Raw genomic sequence first — 22,303 nt, forward strand, 5'->3', positions numbered from 1 at the left:
CTTCAGGGCACTGTCGGGCAGTTCCTGTAGACATGAGATTGTCAGCTTTATTACTATCTGCTTTAAGTTTTCTAAAATTTTGATTGTACTAAGTAGCCCCCAAATTGCCAAATGTGCTGACAAGGAAACGCTTGCTGGTTCTGTGGGGTCACCTGGTGAAGAATCATGGGATATATGCAGCTTGGGGGTCTGTTTTTGGATGAAGGCACCCTCACTAGTTTAACTCTATTAGGGTATCGGAGTGATACTTTTATATGTAGAGGTTTTCTACAAGGGAGCATTCACACTTCATGTGAAGGCCTGTGTGACAATTATGCATGTTGCCAGCAGTGGAACTGTATCCTGTTAGAGGAAACGGTGCCTGTGGTACTCAAGTGTATGCACCCTTAGGCATGGATACCCACTCTTCCGCAGAGACTCTTTGCCAGCCTAAGACCTCATGCACACGGCCGTTTTTAGTCCGCATCGGAGCCGCAGTTTTTGCGGCTCGGATGCGGACCCAAAAAAATAAATAAAAATAAATAACCTGTCCTATTCTTGTCCGTTTTGCGGACAAGAATAGGCAGTTATATCAATGGCTGAACGTGCCAGACACGGATCCGCAATTTGCGGACCGCAAAACACACAACGGTTGTGTGCATGTAGCCGAAGACTAGCATGGCCAGTACAGATAGGTTTCTCTTAACATCCTTTTATGACCACAATTCAGATTATAGGACCAATTACACAATAGAGTGTACTATCTTAAAGGGAACCAGTCACCAGGATTTTGTGTATAGAGCTGAGGACATGGGTTGCTAGATGGCCGCTAGCATATCCGCAATACCCAGTCCCCATAGCTCTGTGTGTTTCTATTGTGTAAATAAACCGATTTGATACATATGCAAATTAACCTGAGATGAGTCCTGTACGTGAGATGAGTCAGGGACAGGACTCATCTCAGGTTAATTTGCATATGTATCAAATCGGTTTATTTACACAATAGAAGCACACAGAGCTATGGGGACTGGATATTGCAGATGTGCTAGCGGCGATCTAGCAACCCATGTCCTCAGCTCTATACCCAAAATCCTGGTGACAGGTTCCCTTTAAGCATAATGTGTTCGGATTACATCTGTTTTTGGATTTTATTGCGTCCATATGTCCATAATGGTTGCATACTTACACACATACACACCGTTGACCGCTCAGGCAAAATGGTGGTCCCCATAATGATGTAGAGGAAACAGAATTTAGAAAACAGTTAGGAAATAATAACCGCATAGACAAATGATCAGGTCCTGCAACTTCCAATATCCCATGTATGTCTTTATCGTAGGCACTGTTTCAGCTAACATTCATAAATCACTGGTAAATGATCTTCTATTAACTTGTAACTTCAGTACACAACTAAAATCCTTCTTGAAAGATGAGACAGATTATCAACTTGCTAAAACATTTAGTTATGTGTTGCACATAGAAGTTTATGAAGAAGGGAGGAGGAACTTCTGGAGAATGATATTGCTGGTGGCTCTAGTAAGTTTTCTTTCTTAACCCAGTCCTGATTTGCAGCTACACTGCTCATTACTGCTGCATGGTTCTACTTCTGTGCTACAGAAAGATGAGGGAGCAGAATCTTCATTTCTCTGTGCATGCAGTGCATAGGAGACATCACAGCAGCTAGTCTGCCCACCAGCTCAGGGAAAACTGACAATTAGAGATGGTGCCTTCGAGGGGAAAAATGCAGAATACATGTCATTTAATGGTCAAATAAAGTGTTATTGCTCATGTACAAATGATAGCGTATCCTGAAGAGTGACCTGAAATGACAGGTATGTCCCACATTCGGTTTGACACTCATTTATTAGGTTTAAGTCTACAGTCTATATATACACACACACATTAATATATATATATATATATATATATATATTTTTTTTTTACCTTCCCTGTGGCGTCCATATTGCATACACACTTTTCCTCCTCTCTTGTCTCTTTAAACAGTGCAGCAGGGTTTTTGTGCTCTATTTCAGCTGCAGAGAATTGGACTCACTTGACGAGAGAAATGTCATAGATTATTACAGTCCCCAATAATTGATGAAGTACAGTTCTCTGCTCCAGGGCCCGGAGTCTTCGGTGTGTATAGTATGGCTATCCCGCCTTATCTAGACCTCCAGGGGAACAGTAGAGTCATCATTGAAGGGGTTGTCTGAGAGTTGAAGAAATTCACCCAACAGAATGATATATTCTAAAATGACCAAACCTTACTCGCCTGTCAAATCCCTCCCTGCTCCAGCGCTGATTCTATGTTGGCCCCTTTTGGGCGGTCATTATTTCTGTCCCAGTGGCCATTGTGAAAAGTGTAATATTACAAAAAAGTTACCTGTTACGGCCCCAAAATGTATTGATTTGGTCAAAGAGTAACGTAGTTTATGTAAGGTGTAAATTTCCAGTTAAACTGGCTTTAAAAGGGCTCTCCAGGGCTAGAAAAAATGCCTTTCTAGCCAAAAACAGCACCATGCCTGTCCACAGGTTGTGTGTGGTACTACAGCTTAGGGAGGGTTCACAGCAAAGTCTTGTGCGATTTCCGTCCTGTGACCAAAATTTCATGTGTTGGATTTTTTTGTTACTCGCAGTTGTGGCGTGTGGATCAAATTAACATAAAATTCTAAAAACTTGATGGTCTTGTGAACACGAATGTTGGCTGTTTTGCAACCCACAAAACACTGGTCGTGGGCATTCTGCATTTTGCGGAACAGCTGGCCCCTAATAGAACAGTCCTATCCCTGTCCGTAAAATGGACAACAATAAGACATGTTCTATAATTTTGTGGACTGCACATAACGAAAGTGCGCTGTCCACGTCTTTTTGTGGCTCCATTGAAGTGAATTGGTCCATGCGGCAAGAAAAATACATATTTGATGCTGACCCAAACCATGGTTGTGTTTATGAGCCCGTAGACAGTGGGAGAGCATCTAAATAGACAGGAAAATATGTCCTGGTGCCTCAAACACCTGACTTTGAACAGATTTTTTTATTTTTTATTTTTTTTTGTTTTTGTCCATATAGTGTGTTCCTGTTTTTTTATGGCTTTTTTGGTATGCTGGTCATTTTTAGAGAAAAGTATGTGCCCCCTGCAATGTCCCTTCCTCTGTGGAGCTGTATGGTGTAATAGGCATTGGTTAAAAAAGTCATACAAAAATGCCAGGCGGTGGAGGAAAAAAAAACGCCATGCAATGCCGCATTCTGAAAATCATGCCATTGAAATGCACCTCAAGGATGAAAATACACCCCTATGAAAAAAAACTGTTTGCCCTGTGTTTAATATTTCTGGAGCTACAGAATTTTCTCCCGAAAAATGCTTTAAAAAAAAAAAAAAACCCCACCAAAAGTGTCAAAAATGGCAAAATTTATTGCAGTTATGTTCTAGAAAAAAAAAGGTGCATCCTTTTGGTTTGTTTTCCCTCAGTTGTTGTTACAACAGTGTTGAAAATTAAGAAAAGCCTTTAGAAAACAGGTGAATACTGAAAAACTTCTTGATGTTTCTTACAAGCAAAAGCACATGCCAAAAAGAAAATGTGTGTGAAGGAAACCTATAGGATTTTTTCTGATTCCTTTCTAGAGAGGAATAAGTCGGTGATTGATGGGACAGGGGAACTGTCCGCCTGTTTGCCTCTGCTGGGAAGGAGTCATCCTTCTTTTTATTGCACTAGTAATGGCTGACTTTGCAGTGAATCATACCTGTCTGGGACTTGGACGTGAGACCATTATGTTATCCTGTGCTCCCTTCGGCAAACTCTAGGAGATGATTTTGCCAATAGTTAAAAATGGTGACGCTTGCACATTTGTTTAGTAACCTGTCCTGAAAAGTCCACCTGCACACATGTAAGTAAATCTACACACGCATGTCCAGCCAGTCACCGATGAAAAGTGGGTAAATAGGAGAGGGGCGAGCTTTTGTTCTTCTTTTTTTTTTTTTTTCATTATTTTTTTTTTTATATATTCAAGGACAGAGAAAGATCAAAGGAATGAGAATGGAGAGGGGGGAAGTGACAGAAAAATGCAGACATCCCAAGGGAGTGAAGGGCATAACAGAGTAATAAATTATATGCAGAGCTGGCTGAATTGAAACCAGACCGGCTCAGGCGCACAGGCAGCGCGTATAGAAGAATAGAGCCAGATTCTTTCACTCTGGGGGCAGAAGACAAACTACTGACTATAGGCGCTGTGTAGGATCCTGTGCGGTCATCCCCTGATGGTGGATGCCAAGGGGAACACTGGCTTTTTGTCCCAGCGTGAAGCATTACCGCAGCAGCAGGGGGACACGCTGCAGACCTTTTGTGACGAAAGCCATATTGATTTGGTTTTCTTGAGGGTTATATTGCCATATCGGATCTTCTTATAGGTTGTGCACCAGCTTGCCATTATTTTGTGTCTCCTAAATGTTTCCTCCCGCTGCACAGCAGATATCCCGGTGTCCCCAGTGGTATCTTTACAGTCTTCATCTATTTTAGATTCCTGTTTCATTTCATTCTTGGCTGCAACCCCCGTCCATCTTGTGTTAGGGAGTCTGATTCAGACACAGCCTTTTAGGCCAGACACACATGAGCAAGTTTTCAATGCGAGAAGCATTGTCGGTGTAATTCAATAGATTCCAGGTCTCACAGGGACTCTCAGCCTTATAAATCATTCTAATGCTGTGCGATCCGTCAGAACGGGAAATCGCACTGACACAGGCCGCCAGTTTCTCACAATGAACTCGCTCGTGTGTTTGGCCTTATTGCGTTTTTTTTTTGTTTTGGTTTTTTTTTCATTATAGTTGGTGTCTTTATTGGCTTATGTTACTTTAAAGTATATGGTATATGATTTGAAAAGTCTACATATACAGCAGTTTTTTTCTTTTTGTGGTTGGTGTTTTTATTGGCCTTTATTTTTCTTTTCATTAGAGATATTGTGGTTAGATGTTTTACAATATATGAAAAGTCCACTTATGCAGCGGTTTTTGCAGCATTTTGGAAGCGCCTGAGCAGCTTTCCAAAACACAGCATGCATTGGGTATGGCATTTTTTTTCCAGCTGTTTTCCCCAAAGGGCTTGATGAACAGTACAAAAAACAAATTACAAATGTAGCAAAATGGCGCCCAAAACACCTATAGCAGGCATGCTCAACCTGCTGCCCTCCAGCTGTTGCAAAACTAGAACTCCCAGCATGCCCGAACAGCCTACAGCAAGGCATTGTGGGAGTTTTACAACAGCTGGAGGGCCGCAGGTTGAGCATGCCTGACCTATAGGAATGACGTGTGTGAAGGAGGCATCATAGCTTCTGTTCTTGTCAGGGGATCATCCTTGCGGTGTGTGTGTTTTTGAGGTTCAGGGATAATCGTGTGAGCCCCCCAAGGTCAGCAAAGCTGCTAATGCATGTCCTTTCAGGAATGGATTTGAGATAAAAGAAGAAAATGTTTTGTTGGAGATTTTGTCTTTAGCCGTTCTTTGTGTCTAAACTTAGGTACAGATTGCTATGGTTACAACGGTTTCAATGATTCCCACACAGAAAACTGTGGACTTCTTTTCGCTCTGCAAATAAACTGTGCAACAAGTCGTGTCTGGATCGCTTCATGGTGTCTGGATTTACAGAGTGGGAAGAATACAACATGCCTCAACGGCTACCCGATCATGGCAGGATGGCCGGTGTACACACTAAGTAGATCTGTACTGCACATCAAGAGCCCTTTGTGGCATACATCAAATGAGGGCCATTAATTGGGAAGTGAATAAAGGGGTTATCCGCCATTTATTAAATGATGACCTGTCCTCAGTGCACCCCACACCAGATGACCAGCTGTTCAGCTGTGGCTTTAGAAAGCAGACCTCGCCATCTACTCTGTAGTGGTTGATCTTGTGGCTGCTCTCATTGAAGATTACTACAGATTACACAGAGTGGTCTCCTTCCTGCATCAGAGCTTACCGTCAAACAGCTGATCGGCGGAGGGGTCTGGCTTTTGCCCCCCACTAATAAGCTGGTGATGGCCTATCATCTGAATAGGCCATCAGTTTAAAGATGGATGATCCCTCTACGCCAGACATACACGTTCTATAGCTGTCACCCAATGATCATTCATCAGACTTTGCCTGATGCCTGGGGGCAAACCTGCTATTGGCCGGTTTGGCTGACAATACGATAATGTTTACGGGCAGCCACTATGTCCATTTATGTCCACTTAGATAAGCACCCATCCTAGATGGTACTTTATTATATTATACTGTGATGGAGTAGAAGGCAGCGGCTTTCCTAGATATCTTTGTCATTTACAAAAAGGAAAATAAACTGTTCTTGAGGAACATCCTCTTGCTGGGAGACGCTAGTGTGTGCCGGGCAGAGAGATGATGGGTCCAGCATAACTAATATTTCTGCTCCAACATGTCTAGGAGGGTATCTGACCTTCTGATGGGTTCCTGTTGCTCATTATGAAGATGTAGGACACCGCTTCTCACTTCCGTGCTTTTCTGGGCAGAAAATTCTCCACAGGATCATCATTTGTGACCTGTACCTCTTTAGGGCTCGTATTTTGATTCCGTATACGGAACCATTCATTTCACTCGGGTCAGCAAAAAAAAAAAAAAAGCGGGCCGCGCGCTGTGTGCTGTCCACATCCGTTGCTCCGTTCCATGGCCCTGCAGAAATTGAGGCATATCCTATTCTTGTCCGTTTTGCTGACAAGAATAGGCATTTCTGAAATGGGCCTCCTGTTCCGTTCCGCAAATTGCGGCACGGTCGTGTGCAGGAGCCCTTAAGCTGTATTCACACCTGCCTTGGTGGGTACTTTGCAGTGGTGCTGGATTATACTGCTGGTGTCTGGGAAGCTGTTGGTGATCTCGCCATCAGATTGTCCTTTGATAAATATGCTGTCATTTTAGGATGTGCTTTCACTTTCATTTTCGGTGGCATCTAGAGACGTTGTCCAGCTTTCTTAGGAGAGTCCTATCTTCTATTAGAGCGCTCTCTCCTCATTCACAGCAAAGGTTTTGTAGAATAGCAATCACCATGTCTGAGCTACAGTAAGTGCCAAGTGGTGAGCTCACATAGTTTTTCAAAGCAGCATGACCCTAAATGAGCCCCTTGGAGCTTGGTAGTAAAATGACCCATTAGTCACACCTTGACTGCGGGCAGGATGTCATGTGGATTCAGTTGTGATCACTGACCTGAATTCCAAGACACGTCTCCCTGTGGTGTCTTCAATCACATGCAGTTGTTTTGTCCTGAGTTTTGTGGATTTTCTGCTAAGATAGTAGTTATTTTTTTTTCTCTCCTTGAAATGTTCATTTTGCAATGTTGGGTGTTGTGCCTGCTGCCATAGAATCTGCTCTGCGTTGAACTCTACAGTGCCCTCTTCTGGGACCTTTTATAAGTGCAAAGAGGTGTGTTTTATCTATCTCTGATCCCTATTTATTTTTTTTATTTTTTTAAATAGCACATGCACCCATTAATTTCTATGGGTCCGCAATAAAAAATAAAAACAGGCTGTCCACATCCATGTTTCCGTTGCGCTAAAAGATAGAACATGTCCTATTCTTGGCCGCAAAATATGAACCACTGACCCACTAAAGTCAATGGCTCCGCAACAAAAAAAAAAGATGCAACACGGAAGTCATCTATATTTTGCGGACCGCAAAAGGAATACGATCATGTGCATGTGGCCTAAAGGTATTTTGGAACAAGTCCTAGTCCCCTAGTCAGACTGCGATTCTTACAGTAGAATCATGCAGCGTGCCTGTGGCCTGATGCTGCTTCCATAGTGTTAAGTATAATTAATCTTGGTGGTGGGGGAAAAAAAAAAATAGAGATATATAGAATATATATATTGCCATAAAATTTTGACTTAGTTACTTTTATTCAACCAGCAAGTAATTTTTTGATGGGAAATGACAGTCAGGTTTATAAATATTGGAACATCGACACAATTCTAACATTTTTGGCTCCATACACCACCACAATGGATTTGAAATGAAAGAACAAGATGTGCTTTAACTGCAGACTGACGGCTTTAATTTGAGGGTATTTACATCCAAATCAGGTGAACGGTGTAGGAATTACAACAGTTTGCACTTTGCATATGTGCCTCCCACTTGTTAAGGTACCAAAAGTAATGGGACCTAATAATCATAAATGAAACTTTCACTTTTTAATACTTGGTTGCAAATCCTTTGCCGTCAATTACAGCCTGAAGTCTGGAACGCATAGACATCACCAGACGCTGGGTTTCATCCCTGGTGATGCTCTGCCAAGCCTCTACTGCAACGGTCTTCAGTTCCTGCTTGTTCTTGGGGCATTTTCCCTTCAGTTTTGTCTTCAGCAAGTGAAGTGCATGCTCAATCAGATTCAGGTCAGGTGATTGACTTGGCCTTCGCATAACATTCCACTTCTTTCCCTTAAAAAACTCTTTGGTTGCTTTTGCAGTATGCTTTGGGTCATTGTCCATCTGCACTGTGAAGCACCTTCCAATGAGTTCTGAAGCATTTGGCTGAATATGAGCAGATAATATTGACCGAAACACTTCAGAATTCATCCTGCTGCTTTTGTCAGCAGTCACATCATCAATAAATACAAGAGAACCAGTTCCATTGGCAGCCATACATGCCCACGCCATGACACTACCACCACCATGCTTCGCTGATGAGGTGGTATGCTTAGGATCATAAGTAGTTCCTTTCCTTCTCTATACTCTTTTCTTCCCATCAGTCTGGTACAAGTTGATCTTGGTATGATCTGTCCATAGGATGTTGTTCCAGAACTGTGAAGGCTTTTTTAGATGTCGTTTGGCAAACTCTAACCTGGCTTTCCTGTTTTTGAGGCTCACCAATGGTTTACATTTTGTGGTGAACCCTCTGTATTCACTCTGGTGAAGTCTTCTCTTGATCGTTGACTTTGACACACATACACCTACCTCCTGGAGAGTGTTCTTGATCTGGCCAACTGTTGTGAAGGGTGTTTTCTTCACCAGGGAAAGAATTCTTCAGTCATCCACCACAGTTGTTTTCCGTGGTCTTCTGGGTCTTTTGGTGTTGCTGAGCTCACCGGTGCTTTCCTTCTTTTTAAGGATGTTCCAAACAGTTGTTTTGGCCACGCCTAATGTTTTTGCTATCTCTGATGGGTTTGTTTTGTTTTTTCAGCCTAATGATGGCTTGCTTCACTGATAGTCACAGCTCTTTGGAGCTCCTCTTAAGAGTTGACAGCAACAGATTCCAAATGCAAATAGCACACTTGAAATTAACTCTGGACCTTTTATCTGCTCATTGTAATTGGGATAATGAGGGAATAGCGCACACCTGGCCATTGAACAGCTGAGAAGCCAATTGTCCCATTACTTTTGGTCCCTTAACAAGTGGGAGGCACATATGCAAACTGTTGTAATTCCTACACCGTTCACCTGATTTGGATGTAAATACCCTCAAATTAAAGCTGACAGTTTGTAGTTAAAGCACATCTTGTTCATTTCAAATCCATTGTGGTGATGTATAGAGCCAAAAATGTTAGAATTGTGTCGATGTCCCAATATTTATGAACCTGACTGTAGGTGTCTCCCAAAAGACAAGAAGACTATGTAGAAGAGGCATTATTGTGGGAAAAATATTTCTCAGCTTTTATTTACATTTCAGCAAAAAGTGTCCAGTCCAAAATTATTCATACCCTTCTCAATAATCAATAGAAAAGCCTTTATTGGCTATTACAGCAATCAAACGCTTCCTATAATTACAGACCAGCTTTTTGCACGTCTCCACAGGTATTTTTGCCCTTTCATCTTTAGCAATGAGCTCCAAATCTTTCAGGTTGGAGCGTCTTCTTGCTGTCACCCTGATCTTTAGTGCCCTCCACAGATTCTCAATTGGATTAAAGTCTGGACTCTGGCTGGGCCACTCCAAAGCGTTAATGTTGTTGTCTGCTAACCATTTCTTCACCACTTTTGCTGTGTGTTTTGGGTCATTGTCATGCTGAAATGTCCACTAGTGCCCAAGGCCAAGTTTCTCTGCAGACTGCCTGATGTTGTCGTTGAGAATCCTCATGTATGGTTTTTTTTTTATGGTGCCGTATACTGTGATTAGGTTCCCTGGTTCATTGGCTGAAAAACACCCCCAAAGCATTAGGTTCCCACCACCATGTTTGACAGTGGGGATGGTGTTCTTTGGGTTGAAGGCTTCTCCTTTTTTACACCAAATGAAGGAAACATCATTGTGACCAAACAATTCAATTTTTGTTGTTTCATCTGACCATAACATAGAAGACCAGAAGTCTTCTTCTTTGTCCAGATGAGCTTTTGCAAAGGCCAAGCGAGCTTTTGTGTGCCTTATCTGGAGAAGCGGCGTCCACCTTAGTCTGCATCCGTTGAACCCAGTAGTGTGCAGTGTGGTTGGATTGTCTGCCTTGAGACATTACCACCAGCAGAGCTCAGATTCACCAGGATGGCCTTGGTGGTGATCCTTGGATTCTTTTTCACCTCTCTTAACTATCCTCCTGGCCAGCACAGGTGTCACTTTTGGCTTCCGACCACGTCCTCTGAGATTTTCCACAGTGCGGAATAGGGCTGCACGATATATCGCAAAATTAATCGAATTGCGATAATCGGCAAATGCGATATGGCGATTTGGCCGACCCGAAAATGCAGCGATTATATATGAAGGGGCCCCGCGCACATAACTGGCTTTGTGTGTAAAGTATTTTACTAGTGTGTGTGAAACAATCTCTCCTATTGATAACGGGTCCAGCCTCTGTACTCACTGTAACTATGAATGCACTGCAGCGAGCTGGCCGGCTGGCGAGTCACTGACGTCACTTAGTAACGCTCCTGCTTCCTGAAGTGGGAGGAGCCTTACTAAGTGACTTCAATCACGCACCGGCCGGCTGGCCAGCTCGCTGCAGTGCATTCATAGTTACAGTGAGTACAGAGGCTGGCCATGTTATCAATAGGAGAGAGATTGTTTTACACACTAGTAAAATACTTTACACACAAATCCAGTTATGTGCGCAGTTTAGGACACACAGGGCCATGAGGGGGACCAGCATAAGATGCTATATGTCTTATGCTGGCCCCCCTCATGGCCCTATGTGTCATAGCGCACATCCCCCATGTAAATAAAAGCTGAGAAATGTTTTTTTTTTCCCACAATAATGCCTCTTGTACATTGACTTGTTATCTTTTGGGAGACACCTATGTAATTTCCCGTCAAAAAATTACTTGCAGGTGGAATAAAAGTAACTTTAAGGCCTCATGCACACGACCGTTGTGTGCATCCGCGTCCGTTCTGTCATTTTTCACAGTTCACATAGTCCTCCGTTTTTTTTTCTTCTGTGTCCGTGATTCCAGTCCTTCAAAAAAAAAAAAAAAATATATAACCTGTCCTATTCTTGTCAGTGGAGGACGGACCCATTCAAGTCAGTGGGTCCGTAAAAAAAACAACTGCACAACTGGTATGTCGTCCGTGTCCGTTTTTTTTTCTCCAAGACCTTGGCGCAATAAAATTACACTTTTCATTAACCTTCCTTTTTTTTTTTTTCCTGTCAGACAAAAAAAAAAAAAAAAGGAAGCCACAACTGAAGCAAAATCGGACACAGTCCATTGAAGCCAAATCGCTGATGGTGAAAAAAGTCTTGTGCATGAGGCCGAAGTCAAAATGTGCCGTGTGTGTGTGTGTGTGTGTGTGTGTATATATATATGTATGTATGTATATATATATATATATATATATATATATATATATATATATATATATATATATATAATTTTTCGCAGTATAAGACGCACTTTTTCCCCCCCAAAAGTGGGGGGGAAATAGCAGTGCGTCTTATACGGCGAATGTAGCTGATTTTGCCCAGTTTTCAATGATACACCCACCGCGATGCCATGCGGCGGGTGTATCAGCTGTGAGGGAGGAGGGGCTGGGGGCGGCATCTGCATTTATAATGACAGCGGGGCCCGTGCAGTGACTGTATTCTACTACACGGGCCCCGCTTACTGTATAATCATATCCCTAATAGTTAATTGTTGTATGCATGTAATCGCATAATGAGCGCTGTGTATCACCGTACTTACAATTAGAAGCGCTCGCCGTTCGGAGCAGAGAGGAGGGAGGAGGCAGGCCGGGAGGATGGGCGCTGGCAACGTGAGTCATACGTCATGCACCTGCGCCACCCACTAGTAGAATACAGTCACTGCACGGGCCCCGCTGTCATTATAAATGCAGATGCCTCCCCCAGCCCCATTATAAAAGCAGATGCGACCCCCACACTTATGGAGGGGATCTGTGGATGACACATAGCATAAGATGCTATATATGTGTCATCCACAGATCCCCCCCCCCCATAACTGTCATACACAGATCCTCATAACAGTGCCGTCAGAGAGGATCCCCCATAAGTGTCACCCACAGATCCCCCATAACAGTGCGTCCCCAACAGTGGCATAGACATAAAGTGCGTCACTCACAGATACCCCATAACAGTGCGTCACTCACAGATCCCCCATAACAGTGCGTCACTCACAGATCCCCCATAACAGTGCGTCACTCACAGATCCCTCCATAACAGTGCGTCACCTCACAGATCCCCCCATAACAGTGCGTCACCACAGATCCCCATAACAGTGCGTCACTCACAGATCCCCCATAACAGTGCGTCACTCACAGATCCCCCATAACAGTGCGTCACTCACAGATCCCCCATAACAGTGCGTCACTCACAGATCCCCCATAACAGTGCGTCACTCACAGATCCCCATAACAGTGCGTCATCAAAGATCACCCATAACAGTGCGTCACTCACAAGATCACCCATAACAGTGCGTCACTCACAGATCCCCCATAACAGTGCGTCACTCACAGATCCCCCATAACAGTGCGTCACTCACAGATCCCCCATAACAGTGCGTCACTCACAGATCCCCCATAAACAGTGCGTCACTCACAGATCCCCCATAACAGTGCGTCACTCACAGATCCCCATAACAGTGCGTCACTCACAGATCCCCCATAACAGTGCGTCACTCACAGATCCCCCATAACAGTGCGTCACTCACAGATCCCCCATAACAGTGCGTCACTCACAGATCCCCCATAACAGTGCGTCACTCACAGATCCCCCATAACAGTGCGTCACCCACAGACCACAATTAGTTCAAAAGCGCACCTTTTGGTTCAAAATATTTTTTTTCTGATTTTCCTCCTCAAAAACCTAGGTGCGTCTTATAGGGCGAAAAATACGGGGTGTGTGTGTGTGTGTGTATCTCTCTCTCTCTCATTTGCTGAAGTGAGTCAACCCCTTTAAGACTGAATGAAAAATGTTACATTACTGAATGCTTGTCCTACTCTCCTTGTATTACACTGCAGACTTGGGAACACTGTTATTTAGTCACTCATTTTTTTTTTTTTTTTACACTAAACCTCAGTCCTATTGTACTGTTTCAGCCTGTGAGGACGTGATAAATGATCTTTAATTGAATAACAGACTTGTAGTACTGAAAAATGTCCCCATGATCTGCTTGATCATTCACATCTTCAGTTCTCACAGCAAAAAAAAGTTGTGTGAATGTACATGTCTTAGGGCTCATGCACACCAACATTGTTTTGCGGTCCATTTTTCACGCATCCGTTGTTCCGTAACTGAGTTTTTTCCCCCTTTCATTTAAGTCCTCTTCCGTTCCGTTATTGCACAAAACATATCTGTGTGGTGTCCGTATGCGATCCTTTTTTTGCGGATCGGAAACAGTAACTTATTAATCACCAAGCACATGAGCAATATGGGCTGCACATAGCATTTCTACAGTATGGATCTGCAAAATACGGATGACATACGGATGTGTTCCGTATTTTTTGCGGGCCCATTGACTTGAATGGGGCCTCGGACCCTGATTTGCAGCCAATAATAGGACATGCACTACTTTTTTGCGGAACGTAAATATGGAAACTGAGGGCACATGGAGTACTTTCCGTTGTTTTTGTGGACCCATTGAAGTAAATGGTTCCGCATACGGTCCGCAAAGAAAAGGAATGGAAGCAGAAAGAAAATACGTTTGTGTGCATGAGCCCTAGTGGTCCATTCACATGTCCGTATGACTGGTCTATATCCGTTCCGCAATTGTTTGGAATGGGTGCGGACCCTAGTTAAGATTTACTTTCTTTAAAGAGTACCTTATATCCTTTCAGAGGAAGTAAGTCAACTTGTCCGGACTCCAGGCTCAAAAAATTACTTGGACGCCTTGGTTCCTAAGGCCTCATGCACACAACCATATGTAGTTTGGGATCCGCAAATTGCAGATACTGTCTTTGTTGCAGCCACATTTTTTTGTGGACTTTTTGATTTCAGTGAATCCCCAGTCCACATTTTGTGGCCAGATATAGGACATTTTCTATTTTTTTTGCGGAATGGACATACGGATACGGAATGTACATGGATCTTCTACGCGGTCCACATCCATATGCCCATTTCTCAGGACAATAGAATACCTGCAAAATGCAGAAAACAGACTCAGAGGTCAAGAGGTCTGTGAAAAAAAAAATGCAGATGCGGAATGGACTGCATCCGTATTTTGCAGATCAGCAGTTTGCGCACCGCGAAGATTGACATTCGTGCACATGAGGTCTAAGTCTTGGGCTACATGCACACGTCTGCGTGCATTCCGCCATTTGCGGAATGGCACGGACAGCCATTGATATAACTGCCTATTCTTGTCTGCTAAACGGACAAGAATAGGACAGGTTATATATAATTTTTTTGCTGACCATGGAACAGAGCAACAGATGCTGACAGTACATGCTATTGGATGCTATCCACATCTTTTGTGGCCCCATTGAAGTGAATGGGTCCGCATCCAAACCGCAAAAACTGCTGCTCTGATGCAGACCAGAACAACGGTTGTGTGCATGAGGTCTTAAAATGTAGGAGCTAAAATAATAGCATGTTCCTTACATCTAAAATAAAGCTTTCGGACTAGACTAGGCCATTCTCCGGATTTACACTAGACCGCCTCTGCCCAGAGTCTCATTGGATCAAGTGAAGATCACTTAAAACACCTGCTAATCATTTTAGTGTCATTAATGATTGAAGTTCACAGTTTATTGCTTGTTTTATATTTTATTAAGAATCGTGGTGCAATAAATCAAATAATCCAGAGGGACGTAATCTTCGCTTGAGCCGTTTGTTTTCTGTAAGGGCTTCAGTCAATGGGGGAGGTTTACTAAGCTTTACACACGACTTGACGGAAAGTGGTGTGGCTAAGCAGGAAAAGGGCGAAAAGTAACCCAAACCAATAGGTGGTGTAAAGTTATACAAGTGTCTAAAAGATCCACCAAAATGATCATCCAGCCTCAGTTGCTGATAAATTTCTCGTATCTTTAGACTGTCTAGTCTTAAAGGGATTGTGCCAAGTTTTCAAGTTGTATATCTGATCCAGGCCGCTCCACCAACAATCAATCAAGGGACCAGGTGCACTATCCAAATGGCGACACCTGCTGAGTACATGAAATACAGAGGGCAGTTTATATCCACCTATGTTCTAATGGTTAGATTTTATCAGCCAGTCAACTGTTAGAGATATTCTTTGATGCATAGGTAGCGTTCAGCAATATCATCTGCTATGATTCATATAGGAAATTCTGTATTCGGCCCGTATGGGATTAATGGCCGCAACACACTGTTGTATATGCAGTGTTGCTTTCACTTTAGTAAGACAGTTCTCGACCAGCAATATGGCATAGATTGAGGAGGGGTATAAGGGGGTCAGTATTTACATTACTACAACTTGTTCCAGATCAAGGTGGACCGCGGTGTATTTCATGTACTTTCTCTCCTTACTGGTCTTGGCGTCCCACATGTGCTTAAATCGCCGGCCCCCACACCTCTTCGTTGACTTATTCTTTTAGAATTGCAGAGCGCTCCTATTTGTTGTAGGTAGTTATCTTCTGCAATGGATCCAACATGTAGTCTGGTTATGCGTGCATATATTAACTGTTTAAAACCCAGATGAGTTTAGGAGCATCCTGCTCCTTTATCAGTGGGAGTCCCCTGATGTTTTCAAAATAGTCCTCTGTCCTCTGGAACCCCCACTGATTGCAACAACAGGGGTCCTGTCCCACCTTCCTGATGGAACATGCACATGCGGCCTACTGCCCCGTTGATTCTCTATGGGACTGCTGGAGACCGCCGTGTACAGCGCTCACCTATTTCTGGCGTCCCATAGAGATTTATTGGAGCGGCAGGGTGCAACTGCACCTCATCAAGACGGGGGAATGGGACCCCTATTCACCAATCTGTTAGCTCCTATCCTGTAAAAATCTGAAAACTAGGTACAAAGCCTTTAAGTTTTCACTTAGACCATCTGCACAAGTTGAGGAATATGTGTGTTTTTTTTCAGCGCAGATTCATGTACAGAAATTCTGCAGCATGTCAGTTACGTTTGCAGTTTAAGCTGCAGATCGCACCCTTTTCCAAAGAAGGGGACGAGATCTGCTGCAAAACCACATCAAATCTGCACCAAAAACGGTTGTTAGGAATTGAGGATTTTGCCGCAGAAACGTATGTAAATCCATGCAGAAATTTGCGTGGACTCATACAGATGGCCTTATGTTGAACGGTGAATCGGTGCACTTGCGTGACCACTGCTCCATTTAACTGGGGGGAACTCAGAGCCCCCTTTTGCCATTATCTGCATGGGCCCCAACGGTCAGACCCCTGTGGATCAGATATCCCCCCTATTCTGTGGAGAGGGGGTAAGTGTGATGGGACAACCCCTCTTAAATAGGCGAGGGCTGGCACTGGGGGGGGGGGGGGGGGGGGGGGGGACGAAGGGTGTTGGGGACGGATGGCAGGGGGTCTGAGTTTTTATAAAGGAAACCAGTCTATTAATTAATTTTTTTTTCTTATTAGATTAATCAATAGAATACTCTATTTCTAAAATGTTCGTTTACTGCAGCCCTAATTTGAACAAAACGCCAGGAAACTGTCTTTAAAACGCTGCTGCAGAAAAAAGGGTTTATAAAAAAAATATCAGCCAGCATGAAATATCTGCATCCCCCCAACCCCCCAAAAAACAAATAAAAAAAGGCAACAAAATAACCCTGCATGTGTAAAAAAAAAAAACAACTGTGTGCAAACACCCTGGCGCAGGTACGTTTAGACAAGTGTCTGTAAGGTCATCATTTTCTGCCATGACGTCCCACTGTGTGGCTGACTAATTGATCAGCTGCAGCCATGCGGCATTACTGTTAGCATGATGGCAGTATGATGTGGTTTAGAGCCTTGTAATAGAAGCCACAATCGCTGTCAGGCTTTATGCCTTTGACTTGTATGTAATGGTGTTACACACTCTACACCGCAATTTGTAGAGCAAGGTAAGTATTTCTAACGTAAGTGAGCATGGGGAGAAATGTGGCTGGACAGATGAATGGGATGAGTTGGTTGTGCTGTCACGTATGCAGGCAGGGCTTATCTCCCCGCACCTTCCCCCTCCCCGCCTGTGTCTTTTATCCTGTAGTCTCCTTTCTGCGTCTCTCGCCCTGCGCCCCCCCCCTTGTGTCTGTGAGTGATGAGGCCAGGCACAGATCCAAGTCCCCCATTAGCAGCTCCCGCTCTGTTGTGGATGGAACATGTGCTGCGGCATCTTCTCACCAATTGGTTGCAGAGAGGCACATAAAGCACAGCAGCGAGCCGAACAGGGGGGCACTACCGCCACTGGTTAACTGCTTCACTGCCGCTGGGAACCCAGACAAACGTGACTTTTCACTGAATTCTTACACCTCCAACGCGTTTCGTTGTATTTCGACTTATCCTAGCAGGCAAGATAGGTGTACTGTAGTGCTTTCCGCGGCTCTGTGAAAAATGATAAAAAGATTCAGAACTGACTTTGCCTATTTTGCAGCCACGTTGTCTTTTACGCTGTTGATATTCAGCATGTCGTGCACTTTGTAATATCAGATCTTATGGCTTGTAAATGATGAGTAGTAATATTTGCTCACTTGTAATTCTGGTGCTGCCAGGAGGAAATGACAAGTGGTGGCTGGCATTTACAGAAAAGGATGCACTGAACTACTTACCCGCTGCTTACCATTTATTTGTTTGGAATCCAGAGCTGCAATTTCCAACCTGTCGGCAGTACTTTTACAGCAGCAAATGTTCACTGACTGGCATAATACAGTCCTTTAAAGGAGTGTCTCTCTTCAGTAAGTGGAATTTATCATGTAGAGAAAGTTAATACAAGGCACTTACTAATGTACTGTGATTGTCCATATTGCTTCCTTTACTGGCTGGATTCATTTTTCTATCACATTATACAGTGCTCATTTCCATGGTTACAGACCATCCTGCAATCTATCAGCGGTGGTCGTGCTTGCACACCATAGGTGAAAGCAATAGCCTATGTGCACTCCGATGGTCCCGGCAACCAGAGAGACCAGCACTTTTTCCTATAGTGTGCAAGCACGGCCATTATTGATGGATTGCAGGGTGGTCTGTAACCAGGGAAACGAGCAGTGTATAATATGAAGGAAAAATGAATCCAGCCAGCAAAGGAAGCAATATGGACAATCACAATACAATAGTAAGTGCCTTGTATTAACTTTCTCTACATGATAAATGCCACTTGCTGAAGTGAGACAGCCCCTTTAAACAATGCAGAAACTTCGACCTGCGGGTTATTTATCTGATAGACTTGGTGATAAAGGATTTGTCCACCTTTCCAACTCCTTTTTTCCCCATATGAAGTAAACAAAACTCTGGTTAGACATAGCCTAAGGGGGCATTTACACTACCGTAGTTTCGATCCGCATCTGTTCTGCATATTTTGTGGATCGGATGCAGATCCATTCATTTCAGTGGGGCTTCAAAAGTAAGTCCGTTCCGCTGCCCAACAAAAAAAAATAGAGCATGTCCTAACCTGAGGCCGACCCTCCGTTTTCCCCTGTGGTTTTGCAGTTTTAATGCTGCAGATACAGGTTTAGTCCCATTTAATAGGGCTAATGTGCAGGTAGACACGCGTGGAGATGCTCACCGTATGAATCTGCGATAAAAAAAAAAAAAGCTGTGTGGACATACCCTTAGGTTTGTGCAGACCTATGTGTTTCCATAGTGGTTAGTGCACACAAGCCCTCTGTAGTCTGACTCTACAGTCGTACTTCCTTATGTCTGTGCTTCTTGCTGTTTAGGACAGATGGGCGGGAGAAAGATCCCTTTTAAAAGTTTGAACACACGTTTAATTGCAAGTTGGTAAGAAGTGTGCAAACATGCATATGTTAATCGGCGGTAGTGTGTGTGAGAAAGGGAAATGGCAAAATATGTGAATGAGATTTTATTATGGGATCTCATGCCCTTTTGCTGCTACTGTAAGTGCAGTGGGTTTTCTGCTGGCAGTTCTACAGTCAAAAACCCATATAGTATACGGCCAATGTGAACATGGCGAAGGCTCGGCATGCACATAGGCGTTATAGTACCTTATATAAAATAGGCTGTGTATGCATGTTACACTTTCTATTTACACTTCCTGTGATTTACAACCTCTTCTCAGGGGCGTTGTGGGGATTTCTGGATTCCTCATTATAAGTTCTGCAACTTCGTAACAAACTGCTTTCACCTTCAGTAAATAGGAACCTGAACTGGCCTGAGTCCTGCTGACACATGCCGCTCTGTACACCCGTGCCTGGGCGCTCATCTGCCGCTCTGTACACCCGTGCCTGGGCGCCTCATATGCGTCTGAAAGGAAACTCTGTTGACTTAAGATTCTCTATTTTTAATTGAACTAACCCAAGACAGTCCTATTCGCCAGACTGTTCATTGTGGGGCTGAATCTCTACATAGCTTTACAGTTGAAAATGCAGCTTTAGGGTCCTTTCAGTAGGAGACATTGAAGGCCACAATTTTACTTATGGCCCTATTACACCTACAGATTCTGCAGGCGATTGTCGGGAGGGAATTTTTCCTTCCCGGCAATCGCCTGCTCGCTAGTGGAGGAGATGGCTGCTATTGTTACATGCAGGGATCTCCTCTTTGGTAAGGGGACAAGCAATCCCCAATGCCATCGCTCGTCCCTATACTGTCTCATTGTTTGTCTGCAGCAGATTCCACAGCACAATCTGCCGCAGCCAAATGATTTTTAAACCTGTTGAAAGATTCCAATTACCTGATGCACGAGCGTTTCCTCATTCATTGGGTAATCAGCAGCAGTATTACACTGCCAGATCATCACTAACAAGTGTTACTACAAACAAACATCGGTATTATCTACAGGTGTAATAGGGCCCTTACTTAAAAAAAAAAATCTCAATGGCATCTAAATAAATATTGAGGCACTGCAAGTGATCAGCAGCATTTTACTTTACAAATTAAAGTTGTCAAATAAAATAAATTGAAATGTATTTATCTGTAAATCTCAAACACCATTCCGTAGGATGTAAGTGGAAGTGAAAAGATCTTACCCCCGTCCCCTCTAAATCCGTTTCCTACTTCCAAGTAGTCAGTCAGCGGCCACTAGATTTTGTAAAGCAGAGATGCTGCAGTGTTCTGTGGGGTACTAACTATATAGCCTAAGCCTTTAAAGTTCTGTTGTCAGGTCTGTACCCTTCACAGAGAAGACTGGATGAAAAAGAAATATATATATATATATATATATATATATATATATATATATATATATATATATATATATATATATATATATATATATAAATATCTAACATATGAGATAGACTCATTACATGCAAAGTGAGATATTTCAAGCCTTTATTTGGTATTCGGATGATTATGGCTTACAGCTCATCAAACCCCAAAATCGCAATTTTGAGGTACCCTTTGCTCAGGGGGTATGGATTAATTAGCTGACTAGAGTGTGACACTTTGAGCCTAGAATATTGAGCCTTTTCACAAAATTCTAATTTTAAGCTGCATTAATGCAATTCCTTTTAAGTTGCATTACTGAAATAAATGGACTTTTGCACAATATTCAAATTTTTCGAGTTTCACCTGTACATATACTTAATAAAGAAAAAAAAGTTTAAATTATTTTTGCTCTGGTTTCTTCTCTCCAACATGTGTTCTTCTATGCATTCAACTGCCCCATTTACATCCTACTAAGCGTAATATTCTGTGTTTCTTTTGTAGTGCAAGAAGAGGGGCTGTGGGACAATGGTCTATCCTATGAGTGTCGGACACTACTTTTTAAGGCCATTCACAACCTGTTAGAAAGGTAAGAGGTTTATGTATTTGATAATTGTCTTGCTGTACTCAGCTCAGTGTTATAACCATAGCTGTTACTGATAGGAAGCAGATACTATATTGGGATTCAGGAAGTATTTTGGGTTTCTTCTGTTTGAGTACAGTATAACAATGCCCTATCAATTGTGTGTGTGTGTGTATATATGTGTGTATATATATATATATATATATATATATATATATATATATATATATATATTTTATATATTTTATATATTTTTTTATTTATTTGTAGTTAAAGGGGTAGTCTAGTTTTTCCATATTGATCAATATAAGATTGGTGGGGTCTGACTCCCAGCACCCGCTTGTGGGAGCTCTGCCTTCTCTTCACTGTTTACCTCCTCATCACGATACTGCATCAGCGGTGCAGGGTAACTTTCGCTCGGTCCAATTCAATTGAACGGGATGGAGCATCTGTAATAACGCAGCACTGTCCCATTCACTTGAATAGGATGGAGCCGTTGTAGTTACACTGCAGTGTTTATGGCGAGCAGGTAAAGAGTGAAGAGAACAGTGCTTGTACAAGAGCTGTGCTCTCTTTAAATAGCTGATCGATGGGGGTCCCAGGAGTAAGACCCCCTGCCGATCTGATATTGATGATCTATCTTGAGTCATTGGTGTGGAAAAACTGGCCAGCCCCTTTACTATGTTATAAATTACCCTGTGAATTGCGCAGGCTCATCATGGTATGTTTTTCCAGGGTGACCTGTTGCTCATAAGGAACATGAAAATCTAGTAAAATGAACACTGTTTATTTTCCCTAGGTGTTTGCTTGATAAAAGCTTTGTGCGAATTGGAAAGTGGTTTGTGAAGCCCAGTGAAAGAGAGGAAAAATCAGTCTCAAAGAGGTAACTTTTTATATCTTTCTTTGTATCATTATTGGACAGGGTAACCTGCTTGACTTCTTTCGACTGTCAGGTCATGGTATTAGCAACTTGTGGCCCATATAATTTTTATTATCTTGTGATGTACAGTGGCATCACGATACTCCGATCTTTGGCCATGCGTCGTGTTTTGCAGTGTCAGCCTAATTGGCTCTTTATTGTGTTCAGCCACTGTTTCAGTTTTGAAGCATTATCAC

The 22,303-nt window shown here is 43.0% G+C and overlaps 1 protein-coding gene across 1 annotated transcript in view; it reads left to right on the top strand.

Annotated features, from left to right (window-relative positions):
* Positions 1–22,303, top strand: part of MED13L (mediator complex subunit 13L) — a 155,867-nt gene that overhangs the window by 70,088 nt on the left and 63,476 nt on the right. Inside the window, exons 3-4 of the mRNA XM_044275306.1 lie at positions 21,109–21,193; positions 21,987–22,070. Of these exons, the coding sequence (XP_044131241.1) occupies positions 21,109–21,193; positions 21,987–22,070 (169 nt within the window). The remainder of the gene's footprint in view (positions 1–21,108; positions 21,194–21,986; positions 22,071–22,303) is intronic.

This window comes from Bufo gargarizans, chromosome 1, assembly GCF_014858855.1.
Source record: "Bufo gargarizans isolate SCDJY-AF-19 chromosome 1, ASM1485885v1, whole genome shotgun sequence".
Taxonomy (NCBI): domain Eukaryota; kingdom Metazoa; phylum Chordata; class Amphibia; order Anura; family Bufonidae; genus Bufo; species Bufo gargarizans.